Genomic DNA, 13,934 nt, shown 5'->3' on the forward strand with positions numbered 1-13,934 from the left:
ACCAAATGCCAGCAGCTCCAATATTCCACTATTTTTCTATCACTCTTTTTTTGTATAGGTAATATATTCACAGGGTTCATAAACAAAACCAGTATTAAAAAGTGTACAGTGAAGCGCCCCATCTGCCCCCTCCCTACCACCTACAGGTTAGTACTGCTTGACTTTCTGTCCATAAAGGCTGAAAAGACTTTCAAGAATCACATACTGTCTTCCTTACCATAAATGATGACACAACATAGTCATGGGTGTTACCCCTGAATTTTTTTTTATTTTTATTTTTTATTTTTTATTTTTTTTGCTTAGCAGTTTCTCGTAGAGCTCTGACTGTGTGGAAGAGAGTCCTCGCTGTCTTTCATGGCTGTGTAGTGTTCTCTAAGCACACAGACCCTACTCTGTTGAACCAGGCTCACTTTGGAGGCCATAAGGACGGCTTCTTCCCAGTCAGTGAAAAGCAGGTGTTAATAACATAGTTTTGTGTGTGTGCCAATTTACTCAAAGTCCCTGATGGAGGATTATGCAGCCACATTGTAAAAGGCGGTGCCTGTTCTTAGGAGCTGTCCTGATGTGCCTATCTGGGGTTGCAAGGGTTAGGATTCGTATTAAAGTATCAACCTCCTTGATACGTTATGGCACTTTTCCGAATGGTGGCAGGGCCTCAGAGTGACAATCCAAGAGTCATTCCTTCATGTCCACCATGGGGACACAGTGGCAACCTGTGAGCAGGGCTCTGTCTTCTGGGAAAGCAGATTTCTAGTGGGATGGACAGACTTGGAAGAAGTCACCAGATGGATGCTCAGTCAAGTCCTAGGCAGCGATGGGGGCCCAGAAAGGGAGCGGGCACAGAGCAGGAAGGCAGAGACGACAGTTCGGGAGCAGAGAGGAAAGGAATTGCCCAAAGGAAGGGGCCCTCCAGGAAAGGCAGTGGGTCTGCCTGCACAGAGGGGCGGAGGGTCAGGAAAGGAAGTAAAACTCTCCTGCGCCTGCAGGGACCTCCTGTGAGAGCCAGCAGCCCAGCTGGCCTCCCAAGGGCCTGGCCTCACATTGCATGCTTCCCTGGAGCAGTGGTTCCCCCGCTCCTCCGTGTCCCATGAGTCCCGTGGAGACGCAATGCCCTAGGATGCTGTCAGAGGCCGGAGTGGTCTGCAGAAACCTGCAGCTCCCACAGAGAGGGCCCTCAGCAGGGCCCCTGGTCACAGAGGGTTCCCACCCTGGCGACTGGCTGCTGACAGCCAAGATTCACACCACAGGGTGTGATGGTCCCCCATGCCTGGGTCCAGCTTGTTGGATGTTTTGTAACTTCTTTTCTGCTGTCGGACAGGTGGCAACAAAAGGCCGCTTTTCACTTTCGGGGTATTAGGTGAATTTTTGGCTTTTGATTTGCCCTTCCTTCCTCCCAGCCAACCTCTCTTTGTTCCTTCCTCCCTTCTCACCTCTGCTCCCTCCTGTCCCCTTCCTTTCTCTCTCTCTTTTAACTCCTCCCTCCCTTATAATAGTAAACAAAAGTCCTACAGCCCAAATACAGTGACTCCCCTTTCGTCCCATTCCAGGAAGAGGCGCCCAGTGTCGTCGGTACCTGGGCTTCCTTCTGGAGACACAAAGGGCCTAGAGGGCCGACGTGTCTATTTGCCCTCCTCTTTCCCTCCCTCCTGCCTTTCTTTTCCTTTCCCTTCCCTTTTTTCTTTCTTTTCCCCACCTGAACAGTAAGATATGTACCCACTGCTCTGTGTCTGGCTTTTTCTCTTAAGAACTCGTCTTTAGACTCATTCCCTAAGATTTTCTGCACTACTGTATCTTCTTAAAATGTACGAATAATGACCGAATCCACATGATGCAAAAGCAGAACAGTAGAGGAAAAGGGTGCTGTGGCAAAAGCTCTCCTTCCTGCCCACCTGCTTCATTCCGCCTATTTCTTTTACTTTTGTTTCTTGTGAATCTTTTTCTCTGTTCCTGCAAATGAACACATGTTCTTACTTTCTCCTTGTCTTTCACAGAAGAGAGCACTTAATGCACACATTTCATACCTTCTGGGGGGAGCCGTTCCCCATTTAGTGTGTAGGGCCCATCCCTATACCTGTGTATCCACCCCGTGTACCGCCATCCACATATACTGTCTGTCACCCATCTGCATGGTCCTGTGGTGGCCTCCTGGGTTTTTCACTGAGCAGCACTTATGGGAGGCTGTTCTGGGTCAGCACACATGTCCTTGCACATAGTTACGTGTTACCCTGATTGATCTGTCCTATAAAGGCCCAGTGGGCTGTTCACAGCCTCCCCCTGCTCCCTGCACAAGAGAGACTCCAGCTGACGTTCTTTTGCTTTCTTTTGAGGCTGGGCATGTGCTGGGCCCGGCACCGTCATGCATGGCCCTTTCTCATGCCTGCACTGACCTCTGATCTCTGACCTCTCTCCTGCAGCAACTGACCAACCACATCCGGGAGTCACTGCCGACCTTGCGCAGCAAGCTGCAGAGCCAGCTGCTATCCCTGGAGAAGGAGGTGGAGGAATACAAGAACTTCCGACCTGATGACCCCACACGTAAAACCAAAGCCCTGCTGCAGTACGTGTGTCCCCCCCGCAGCCTCTCAGCCCCTCAGCCCGGCTCCCCAGGGCCCTGACCCAGCCACAGGGTTTCCAGTCTAGGCTGGGCTCCGAGCTTCATTCATCCATCCATGTGTTCATTCAGCAGACGTTTTCCAAAGTGTGTGCCAGGCCCTGCCCTGAGCACCAGGGTCACCACAGTGGGTAGGACAGACGCCTGTTCCTGCCCCATGTGTTCAGAAAGGGAGTACGGGTATGATGAAACAAGATAAGCAAAGAAGTTATTGTGCAGTGTGCAAATGGCAAAGATATTAGAGTGGGGAGGGGTAGAGAGTACCAGGGTGAGACAGTGAGTGTCAGGCAAAGACCTGAAAGGGTGAGGGAGGAAGCCACGTAGAGCCCTGATGGGGCCCGGCCCGTGCAAGGGCCCTGAGGCAGGACTGTGTCCAGCATGTTGGAAGTCCATGTGGCTGGAGCAGAGTGAATGAGGGAGAATGGGAAGAAGTGAGGGCAGAGTGTGCAGGGCCTTGTGGACCATGGGGAGGACTTTGGCTCTTGCTCCGAGTGAGGTGGGAGTGGTGCTTGGTTCTGGAGTGACCTGCCTCAAGCGCTCACAGGCGCCCTCTGGCTGCTGCAGAGAGGATAGACAAGGAGAGGGGTCTCTGGATCCTCACACGGACTCTTGAGTTCAGCTCAGACCCTGGGAGACTTGACGCAGCTTTGTGGCTGAGAAGCAAGGGAGCAGATGTGCCCCACCATTCCAGGCTCTCACTTGGGGCTCCTCCTGCCCCTGCATTCTCAGTTTCTGCCTGGCCAGGGACCCTGAGCCCTGCAAGGAATTGGCTAGAGTGGGTTCCAGAAACTCCCTGGCAGCTCATACGGCAGATGGTAGCATGCACAAGAGTCCTCCTACAGGCACAGCAGAGGGACACTGCTCCCATGACCATCTTAGGCTTGACGTCCCCCCACCCTCTCAGCCATGTGGCAATGCATGGTGGTGGGGTCGGGGTGAGAGTGCTTTGTTTTATGCTCAGACAAGCTCAGCTACGTTCGGCAGAGCTTTCTACAGAGCAAACGCAGATCCTTTGCAGACCTGAAGAGATTTGGTCTAGCATGTGCTGCAGCCTGGGGGTAAGCCTGGGCCTGCTGGGCTTCGACCAGCCGGTGACCATGCCTCTCTAAACCTTGCTTTCCTTGCCCCTAAATGAAGGTGGCAGCAGCTATCATCTCATGTGGCCGTTGGTGGAACTTGTGAAAATGCTGCCTGGTGCTGTTCTAGAAGCCCTTGGCAGGACTGGAGCCAGGCTTAGCACATTGTCATTTTTCACCGGTGCTCTGCAGGGCCCTGCAGCTAGTTTTCACATCGCTGTGGAGGTGCACTGCTGTCACCTGCAGCCCCCCAGGAGGGCTGGGCCTTTCTTCAGCACCTTGTCCACAGGTCCCAGCTTCTCTTATGGGTTGCACCACCGACAAACAGGCCCCTCCTCCTTCCTTTCCCGTTACTAGTTGTCCCTTTGAATGGCTTGTTGCACAACTCCCTTCTCGGCCTTTATTATAAAAATGATGCAAAGGGCCCGACTGTGGAAACTCTTCCTCCTCTGTCCCTGGTTCCCATCTCCAGGTTGTAAATGCAATCTCTGCATTTACAAGAGACTAAGAACAGCTGGCAGAAGCATCATCGAGAGCCTTTTATTACTTGGGGCCACCTGGCCTATCACATAGGTTATTCCTGTGACTCAACATTTGGGCATTTTTTGCTTCAACAGATGCTTCTTGAACGCATCGTTGAGTACACATGTGAGGATTTCTGCAGGGGAGACACCTAAAAGCAGGGTCGTTAGGTTGAGGGACACTTAAATTTGAATTGACATCACTGATACAGTTTCCAGAGAGGTGCTATCAGCGCCCATGCCTGCAGGTCTGCAGGTCACGCAACAGGCGCATGCAGTATGTGGCTCACAGGAAGCCAGTGACGGAAAGGCTAACTTTTCTTTCTTTTTTCGCCATTAGTATGATAAATTATTCTCTGTCTCTGTCCCTCTCCCCTCCTCCCTGCACAGCTTGGTCATTAGGCCAGGTGATACGCTGCCTTCTTTACCTGCCAGCTCCATCCTGTGGCTAGAATGCAGATCATTTTAAAGCCCCTGGCAAGTTCTTTTACCGAGGCTGAGAGGATGGGGGCATCTTTCAGACCCGCTGTCCTTCCTCTGCTTTTGTGCTTTGCACTTGGATCTCTCCCCTTCTAGTACTAAAAACAGGAAGACCCATTCCCTAGACATGTGACTGTGGCTGTCCACTTAGAGCTGGCGTGTCCGGCGACTGCTGGTTGTCTAGAAATATCGCACCGGCCCTAGATGTTGCTGTGTTCGTTTGCTCTGGCTGCTTTGACAGAATACCATGAACTGGATGGCTTAAACATTTGAAATGTATTGTCTTACAGTTACAGATGCCAAGATTTTGAGATCAAGGGTCAGCAGGCTTGGTTCCTTCAGGGGGATTTTGGTGGTTTGCTGGCAGTCGTTGCTGTTCTCAGTCTCTGCCTTCGTTTTCACACGGCTCCTCCCTATACACATCCAAATGTCTCCTTTTTCTAAGGACACTAATCGTATTGGCTTCGGGCCCACCATACCACAGTGCGACTTCATCTTAACTAATTACAGCCGCGTTGACTGTTTCTCAGTAAGGTCACAGTCAAAGTGAGGGAGGGTCAGGGTGTCAAATCAATCTGGGGGACACAGTTCAACTCATGACAGTTGGTAAGGGTGCTCTGTAAGGTTGACTTGGACTCCAGTGGCCCTGGGAGACTGTCACTCATGTGTGCTTTATCTTTCCCCTTCTGAGGCTGGTGGCAGATGACCAGAGTTTCCATCCTGGCCCTGGTCCACTCCACTGCTCTCATAGTGCTACTAAGCCTTTCACAATTTTGGCCTTGGGGTTTGGCCTACCATTCATGGTCTCCACTCCATGTGTGGCAGGAACATAGGCATGTGTGTGTCTCTGGAAAGGAAATCCAGTATGCACACCATCTGCTTCATGTGGCAGAGAGCTTCCTGGGATCTGGGGCGCCCTGCCTCGTGCCTCCACCACCGCAAGTGTGGAAGGGGAACCCTCTTCATCAGCGGCCGACCCTGGCCGCCTGGCAGTGCACCAGCATCTCCTGTATTTGCTGGGAAGAGCTGGACTTCTCTCTGCCCGAGCACTTCGGTCCCATGCCGTAGGCCCAGGGGGGAACACTCTGCACAGTACAGACATACCTTGTTTTATTGTGCTTTGCTAAGTATTGCATTTTTTTACAAATTGGAGGTTTATGGCACCCATGTCATGCAAGTCTATCAGCGCTATTTTTCCAACAGGCTTAGATGATGGTTAGCATTTTTAGCGGTAAAGTATTTTTTTAAAAGATTTATTTATTTTTAGAGAGAGGGAAAGAGAGAGAAGAGAGAAGGAGAGAAACACCATTGTGTGGTTGCCTCCTGTGCACCCCACACTGGGTACCCAGCCTGCATCCCAGGCATGTGACCTGACTGGGAATTGAACTGATGACCCTTTGGTTTGCAGGTCAGCGCTCAATCCACTGAGTTACATCAGCCAGGGAACGATAAAGTATTTTTAATTAAGACATGTACGTTGTTTTTTAAAAACAACGCTATTGGGACTCTAAATAGACTGCACTATAGTGTAAAAATATCTGCACGGGGAAAGAAAAAAAATTGTATCACTAGCTTTATTGCAGTATTTGCTTTATTGCAGTGGCCTAGAATCGAATCTGCAATATCTTTGAGGTCTGCCTCTACTTGAATGGACCAAGAATCTGGGGAGCAGAAGTAAGGAAATGATGAAGGCAGACAGTGCAAGGGACTGAGAGGAGCAGTTAGACATGCTAAGGAAAACCAAGACACGAGTAAATCTCTTAGATCTTCACTTCGCTCACATTGTCACAGTACTAGTTCGTTACCCTTAAGAGACACTTTGTAAGGGCTGGGCTGGCTTCTAAGGGGCCACTCATGGTATTATTGTATTTTGTCAATTATGTGAAATCTTGACTCCTCTGAATTCAGGAGTTGTAGGTGAATTACCATGAATTGAGAGCAGTTTTTCTTTTTTTTGTGGGTGTATAGACTAATGGTGCATTTTAGGATCAATGACTTCTTGGCGCTGATGAAATCTAGAAACTTCTGAATCCTTACAATGACCCTATGTGGAGGTTCTAGTACTATCAACCCACTTTGCAGATGAGGAAACTGAGACTCAGGGACAAAGCCATCCATCCAGGGCCTTCAGCCTGTAGTGGTGGCGGGCTCATCCTCACGTGTTGGCAGGTGGTAGGAACCAGCGGAAGCCACCCACATTGTATGGAGGGACTACCTTTTCCCTCCGTGGTGCTGTTGGATCAGGCCAAGCTTCAGGGCAGAGGTGAGGTTGCTGAGCTGGGACCCCTGCACTTCAGTCTTGTCATCTGCAAAGTGGAGTAACGTGTGCCCCCCTTCACATCAGTGAATGATCGCAATGGGCCTATAGAATGTGCCTGGCGTGTAGTGAGTGCTTGCCACCTGCAGCTCCTGAATTTTGATTAATTGTTTGACCTACACATAGATTTTGTGGCTAAAAAATGAAAAGAGGAGACTGAGCTGTTGTTTGACTCAGGACATAACAGTGGAGCTGTGTCAAAACCTCTGCTTGATGTTTGGGTTTTCTTTTTTTCCTCATAGGATGGTCCAGCAGTTTGGGGTGGACTTTGAAAAGAGAATCGAGGGCTCTGGAGACCAGGTGGACACGCTGGAGCTCTCTGGGGGCGCACGAATCAATCGCATCTTCCATGAGCGGTTTCCCTTCGAGCTGGTGAAGGTAGCGTGGCCAGCGCTGAGCCCTCTTGTCCCTGGTCAGACACCCTTCTGCTCGGCTTTGAGCCCAGCCTCCTTCCAGATCTTGAGGTCTTGAACTCCGGCCGTTGGGCCTGGGTCTGACATGGGTAGAGTGTGGCCTGGGGGAGAAATCCCTAGCGGGTCTCCTACCCAGAGCAGGAGGTTTACAGGTTCCTGGGAGAGTTGTATGAAAAGTTTCATTTTTTTCTTCAGACAAAAACCAATACATATTCTTTGCTAGAGATGTAGACAATAATGGGAACCTCACATGTCCTCAGCATGTTGAAGAGGAAAAAAATAAGCAGGTTATGGACCCAGCGTGTAACATGTAGATATTTGAAATATCCTTTCATATGAAATTACACGTGTGTCTAGATGTGTATATTTCTTGCAGTTCTCGGTGCTGGGATTTGAGGGTTTTTAAAAAAAAATTGCTTAAACTTTTTACTTTTTCCTGTGACCACATATTTTTATAAGAACCAGTAAAGTTTTTTCAATTAAAGATCAAAAGCTAAAAGCAGGAAAACTCCCATAATCCTAACGCCCACAGATAACTCCTGTTAGCACTTAGATGTGTGACCTTTCAGAGTTACTTCTATGCAAATAGAAAGCCCCGCCTTGTGCTGGCTTTGGCAGCACAGACTCTACCATTGGGCCTAGGCAGAGAAGGTTAGCATGGCCCCTGCGCAAGAATGCCGTGCTAATTCGTGACTTGTTCCATAAAAAAAACAAAGCCCCCTTTACATATGGAAATGGCACATATATTCATCCAAACTTGTGTGTTTTTTTTTAATGCTGTCTTTATACCCTGCTTTTCTCATTTGGTAGCCATCTTTCAAAACTAGTCATAAACATTTCATGCATTGTCAATGACAAAACAATGTATTTTATGTCTGTCCCGTCATACATTTAAGCAGTCTCCCTTTGTTGGACATTTAGGGTTCCCCCCCACACATTTTTCAGTCATTAAGAATAGTTATGTGTATGTAGCTAATTCTTTAATTCCTCAAGATAAATTTTTAGAGCTTTTAAAACTACCAGGTGATAGTATAGGTATAGGTTCTTGATTTGTACTACAAGTAGCTCATAAAAAAAGTTTATATGAATTCATGTTTTGAAGAGAGCAAGAGTGTTAGTTTCACAGCACCCTTGCTGATACTAGGTCTTAATATTTTTAAAAATTTCAACCAATTTCACATCCTGCCATGTGAATACAAATGCACACAGGAGACGACATTGCCCAAATAAACACCTGTTCTGGAGGTGTCCCAGGTATGTCCTTGCATGTGTTTGTTTTCTCTGTTCTCAGATGGAGTTCGATGAGAAGGACCTAAGACGGGAGATCAGCTACGCCATTAAGAACATTCATGGAGTCAGGCAAGTTCTTCAGGGAGAGCCACCATTGTTCCCTTCACCTTTGTGGTGCCACCCTCCAGACCTCTGACCTCTGGGTGCCCCAACTGTGAGGTCTTGACAGGGTTCCTGGGTGGCTCTCAGCAGCTATTAACTCTCTCCAAGGGCACTCAAGGGTGGATGTGCTCAGTCCTGTATGACTTTGTAATGGGCCACAGGGTTGTCTACTGCCCTTGGATTAAACATTAAATTGCCCAGTCAGTTGGCATGAGCCCTAGTTACTATGGGCATCTAACAAAACTCCCTGCAAATTTGTCCTGGGGGATGGGGGTGGGGAGCCAGACCTGAGTGTGATTATAGGAACCCAGCGTTAATCCCCCTCACAGGTTTCCCATGGGCCTCTGGGTCCCCTTTGTATTCCAACTAAAGTAGCTTCTCCAGTCGTCCAGTCTCACATCACCATGGGGTCCTCTGGTTGCCCCGGGGGGTTCCAGGTAGTGGACACAGGCATCTGACCCCCGACTTGCTGTGACCTTGGTTCTTTCTCGGGAACCCGGCCCATGCCTGTGAGATTGCTGACCATGCTTTGTTTCTCTCTGACTTATCTCCCCTGCCCCCGGGTTTGGATGGTTTTAGGACTGGGCTCTTCACCCCGGACCTGGCATTCGAGGCCATTGTGAAAAAGCAGGTCGTCAAGCTGAAAGAGCCCTGTCTGAAATGTGTCGACCTGGTTATCCAGGAGCTAATCAATACAGTTAGGCAGTGTACCAGTAAGGTATCGGCCCTCGGTGGGGACCCTAGCCGTGGAGATGGGGTCAGGGCTTTGGTATCAGGCTCCCAGTGCTGCTTCAGCCTGTTCCCCATGGTGCCTCCCCCGCCCCCACACTGCCTAGGTTTCCAGCAACATGGCATCTTCCCAGAGGCTGGGGCGGGGGCTTGTCAGCCTGGGTGCAACCGGGGGAGGGGGGTGCCAGGCCTCCAGAACTGGCCAGACTGGTGGGCAGGGCTCCCTGGGACCCTGATACCAAGCCTAGCATGTGTCTGATGGAATTGGGGGTGTCATTGGGCTGTCGCTTTGCTGCCTTCTGGGAAAGAGAGGGACCCCGCATCAGCTGCTGGAGGCCAAGCTCCCTGAACCTACCTGGCTGTCACTCCTTGAGTGATGACCTCGGGCTTCCCTGAGGACATCTCTGTCCCCAAGGTGCTGAGAAAGGCCCAAACACCAGTGCATAATGAGCGCTTGGGTCCCAAAGTCAGTTCGGTTCCATATGCCTCCTCTAGTTCCCTTGCTACTCCCAGGAGCAGTGCTGTTCCCCCAGGTAGCCAGTCCTCAGATCCACGGGGCCACAAGCACCTATGTGTCTGGGCCCTTGGCTCCCCCCAGCAAGATGTGCTGGGCTCCCCCTGCGGGCCCCGTTCCCAGGGCAGCATGCTTTGGCCAAGCAGCTGAGGCGCTTCCTGGTGGGCAGTTTATGCTTGCACGTCCACGATGGCCATAGAGCTCTGGGTCGGCCTTCCTAGGCAGGGGTTTCTGCTTGGGCCTTCTGTTCTCAGTCTGGAAAAGCCCACATTTGCTTCTTAAGCTTCTTCAATAAGAAAAGGGAGGGGAAAGAATCCCAGATGGGCTGGAGATTATCGTCCTGGAGCTCGTTGTCACAGATATGAAAACTCAAAGCGTCCGCACACCCGTAGCCGTCTGCACCATGACACTGACCCTTAGCACTTCTGTAATTAAACCCAGACCAAGCCCACCCCTTGGGCCCAGGGTACTTCTTTGATCTGAAGCAGCTTCCGGGGCAAATGCGGGCACAGGCTCCACCATGCATGTCACTAACCAGCTGACTTCTCGTTTCTCTCTTTCTCTGTCTCCTGTCCCGGGTGTGTGGCCTGCACTGTCCCTGGGTGTCTTTCTACTGGTCCCACCCTCCGCATGACCCAGGACGGGGCTCTTCACCCCTGATATGGCCTTTGAAGCCATTGTGAAAAAACAGATTGTAAAACTCAAAGAGCCGAGTTTGAAGTGTGTTGATCTCGTGGTCTCAGAACTGGCCACGGTCATTAAAAAGTGTGCTGAGAAGGTAACAGAAGGTTTCGTTATTATCACCTATGCATTTGTCCCCCATCTTCTCCCTCTGTTGTTAGTCTTAACCCGTGCATCTGGGAAACTCTGCCTCGGATGGACCCCACCCCCCGACGGTCCAGTTGTCACTTAACAACATCTCAACTTTGCATTTGCAGACAAAATGGGATGAGCTGCATCGCGTGTGTGTTGTGCCTTTGCAGTTTGGGCTACTGAAGGGACTGGGAGACCTCTGGTGTTGCCGAAAGCACTTACTCAGCAGGCATTGGGGATGAGAGTCAGTGCCATTTCTGGGGCCCTTAGAGAAAGGGGGTCTCCATACTGTTACCGAAGCAGTAAAACATTTCAGTGTGCAGACCTTCATGTTCTTATGTGATGGGACATTAGTAGGTTTTCATCAAGAAATTTTGACGGCTTCACTTTCTTCAACTTGTGAACTTAACCCAAACTGCAGAAGGTGGGCTCTTCATGTGTTTGGTTTGGTTACTGCTGCAAGGCTTGGGCTCTGTGGACGGTTAGAGGAGCGGATTCCAAAGATGAGATGATGAGGAACGGTTCTCCACGAGGGGGTCCCTCCGAGACAGGTGGCCCAGATGCCAGCCTACCATCTTAGAACAGTCGCTACATGCTCACCGGCTCAGCGAGAGCACTTGCCCCCGTGACCAGTGGCTTTAATTACACCATTGTCCTTGCTCTCACCCAGTGCTGGGCGGGAGGGGGATGGCTGTCACCCACTTCCTCTGCCACTTTCCACCTCTTAAGTCGCATTCTCGAAAAGCATCTTTGCTTGTGCATGGGCACCCTGTCACTCTCTCTGGACCACTGTCCCTCCACTGTCCCCTTGTCTCCCAGCTGAAACAGCTATGAGACAGGAGTGAGGTGGGGACTCGGTGGGCCTACCCCATGTCACCCACCTTCCCCGATGTGTGGTTCACATTGCTTCCCAAGCCATGGGGACCCAGCCAACGCTGCCACTCTGCTTTCCCTCCAGCTCAGCTCCTACCCCCGGTTGAGAGAGGAGACAGAGCGAATTGTCACCTCTTACATCCGCGAACGGGAGGGGAGAACCAAGGACCAGGTATTGGCTTTTTGTTTTAATTTTCAGGTCTCATTTACTTGTAGTAAATATTGAATGCACAGTCCTTTGACTTTATTGTTATTATTATTACTATTATTATTATTATTATTACTACTACTACTACTTTATTTTGAGAATGTGTTTATTAAAGGTAGCGACGGTGAAACAAGGAAGGGCTTAGGATAGAAGAAGCAGCAGGAGAGCCCAGGTGGGGCTGCTTCGACTCCTTGGGAAGTCAGAGCAAAGGGAGCCTTGAGAACAGGCTCAGGAGACCGGCTGGGACCAGCTGCCAGAAGGAGGGAATGGCGAGGGCTGCCCCTTTGTCTTCAGCTCCTTACTGGCCCCAGAGCCCTGGCAACCACTTGGCTGCTCCCTGTCCTATGGTTTTGCCCTTTTTTTTTCCAGAATGTTCTGTAAATGGTCTCCTGTACTCCATAGCCTTTTTTTCTTTAATTGACTTATTTTAGAGGGAGAGAGGAAGCGGGGGGGAGAGAGAGAGAAATAATGATTTGTTTTTCCACTTATTTATGCAATCATTGGTTGGTTCTTGTATGTGCCCTGACCTGGGATTGAAACCCGCCACCTCGGCCTCTCTGGGTGACTCTCACCAACTGAGCGCCTGGCCAGGGCTGCATAGCTCTTTGATTCTGACATCGCTCTCTCAGCATGATGTATTTAGCGTCCATCCCTGTTGTTTGTGGTGTTTCTGAAGTTTGTTACTTTTGATCGCTGAGTGTGTAGGCTGCAGCTTGTTTATCTGTTTGCCTGCAAGGGGACAGTGGGGTGCTTTTTGTGTTTTAGTTTTCCTGTGAAGACCATCCAAGCGCACACACAGGTAGGGAGTGTGATCCTCCAAGCAATCAAGTGGCAGTCTCACCTGTCCCCTGCTGAGTGCACCCAGGGACTTTATTCTGCCTTTATATAACCCAGCACCTGATTTGAGCCACTTTCCCCCAGTCGTCTGCTATGGTCTCTTGGCAGCTGTTTGTTTAAACCAGAACCGAAAGAAGCCTGTGTGTTGTATTTGGTTGTGATACCACCTGCTTAGAATGGTTCCTCTCCCCTTGACACTGGAGAAGAAACTGACTCATTTGTCCTTCAGTGTTTCCCCCGGTCAACCTGTGCCTTATTTCCTCATTGCTTCTGTAGCCTAGGAGCTGTATCAGAAGTGTGATACAGCTTTTAGAGTGTTGAGAGATTCCAGTTCATTTTGTTGTCAGTGTTGTCAAGGATGCTGCTGTCCCTTCCATACACACCACAGGCCCTGGTTGTGTCCCTGTCAGCACTGCTAGGCTTGATCCACTGGCTCCGGGCTAATGGGATTTAGGCTTTATAAAACCAGTGACCGTAGATCCCATGGATAGAGCACCCAGCATTTTCCAATAACCCTACAAGGTCTGGCCTAATACCCAGACTGTTTTACGCTTGAGAGCTTGGAGGCACAGTAAAATGATAGGAAGGGGCAGGGTACTGTTTAAGGGCATGTCCCTTATCTGAGATGACATCCCAATTGTCCATCGGCGCGCACGTGCGCGCGCGTGCGTGTGTGTGTGTGTGTGTGTGTTTCATTTTAATGTCCTCATCTGACCACATTATCTATGCTGTTTAAATGTAGCACTTAAGAAATGCCAGGTGCTAGCTAAAGACCTTACATATTGTGAATTACTTAACCCTTTGAAGTGGGCCTCTTGTGCCCCTGTTACACAGCTTGGTAACCTGGGGCCCAGGGTCACAGCTGGAGAGTGGCCCAGCCAAGCCTGCAGCCCAGGTGTCCCGCCCCACATGCTGTGACTGTGGCCACCATGCTGGGCTGCCTCACTCTGCTCTGTTGGCTCATTCTTAGATGTGAGTCCCTGATATCTGGAAGCACCTGTGGTCCCTTCCCCCTGCAGATGTACCCCAGGGCGTATGTTGGGGGCAGGTATATGTGTGACCTCTGTTCTCAGACCTGGGAAGCAGTGTGGCTCTGTACCGTCCCCCCAACTCCAACCCCCATGCAAAAAGTGCTCCATCCGCTGCTCCT

The 13,934-nt window shown here is 50.3% G+C and overlaps 1 protein-coding gene and 1 non-coding gene across 13 annotated transcripts in view; both read left to right on the forward strand.

The window, feature by feature from the left end:
• The window catches only part of DNM2 (dynamin 2), an 85,736-nt gene that overhangs the window by 48,181 nt on the left and 23,621 nt on the right, over window positions 1-13,934 (forward strand). For 8 of the 12 annotated variants that reach the window (XM_054562101.1, XM_054562106.1, XM_054562094.1 and 5 more), the window contains exons 7-11: window positions 2,415-2,557; window positions 7,248-7,383; window positions 8,710-8,777; window positions 9,390-9,528; window positions 11,825-11,911. In XM_054562101.1, coding sequence (XP_054418076.1) covers window positions 2,415-2,557; window positions 7,248-7,383; window positions 8,710-8,777; window positions 9,390-9,528; window positions 11,825-11,911 — 573 coding nt within the window. Of the gene's footprint in view, window positions 1-2,414; window positions 2,558-7,247; window positions 7,384-8,709; window positions 8,778-9,389; window positions 9,529-10,692; window positions 10,832-11,824; window positions 11,912-13,934 lie in introns of all 12 variants that reach the window. The other 4 variants (XM_054562096.1, XM_054562100.1, XM_054562103.1 and 1 more) reach the window with 1 other exon arrangement.
• Window positions 8,021-8,127, forward strand: LOC129061593 (U6 spliceosomal RNA). Its single transcript, XR_008528198.1, has one exon. It is a non-coding gene; the product is annotated as a U6 spliceosomal RNA (small nuclear RNA).

Source organism: Pteronotus mesoamericanus, unplaced genomic scaffold (genome assembly GCF_021234165.1).
Source record: "Pteronotus mesoamericanus isolate MK-2021 breed Mesoamerican mustached bat unplaced genomic scaffold, CSHL_Meso_final scaffold_636, whole genome shotgun sequence".
Lineage (NCBI taxonomy): Eukaryota > Metazoa > Chordata > Mammalia > Chiroptera > Mormoopidae > Pteronotus > Pteronotus mesoamericanus.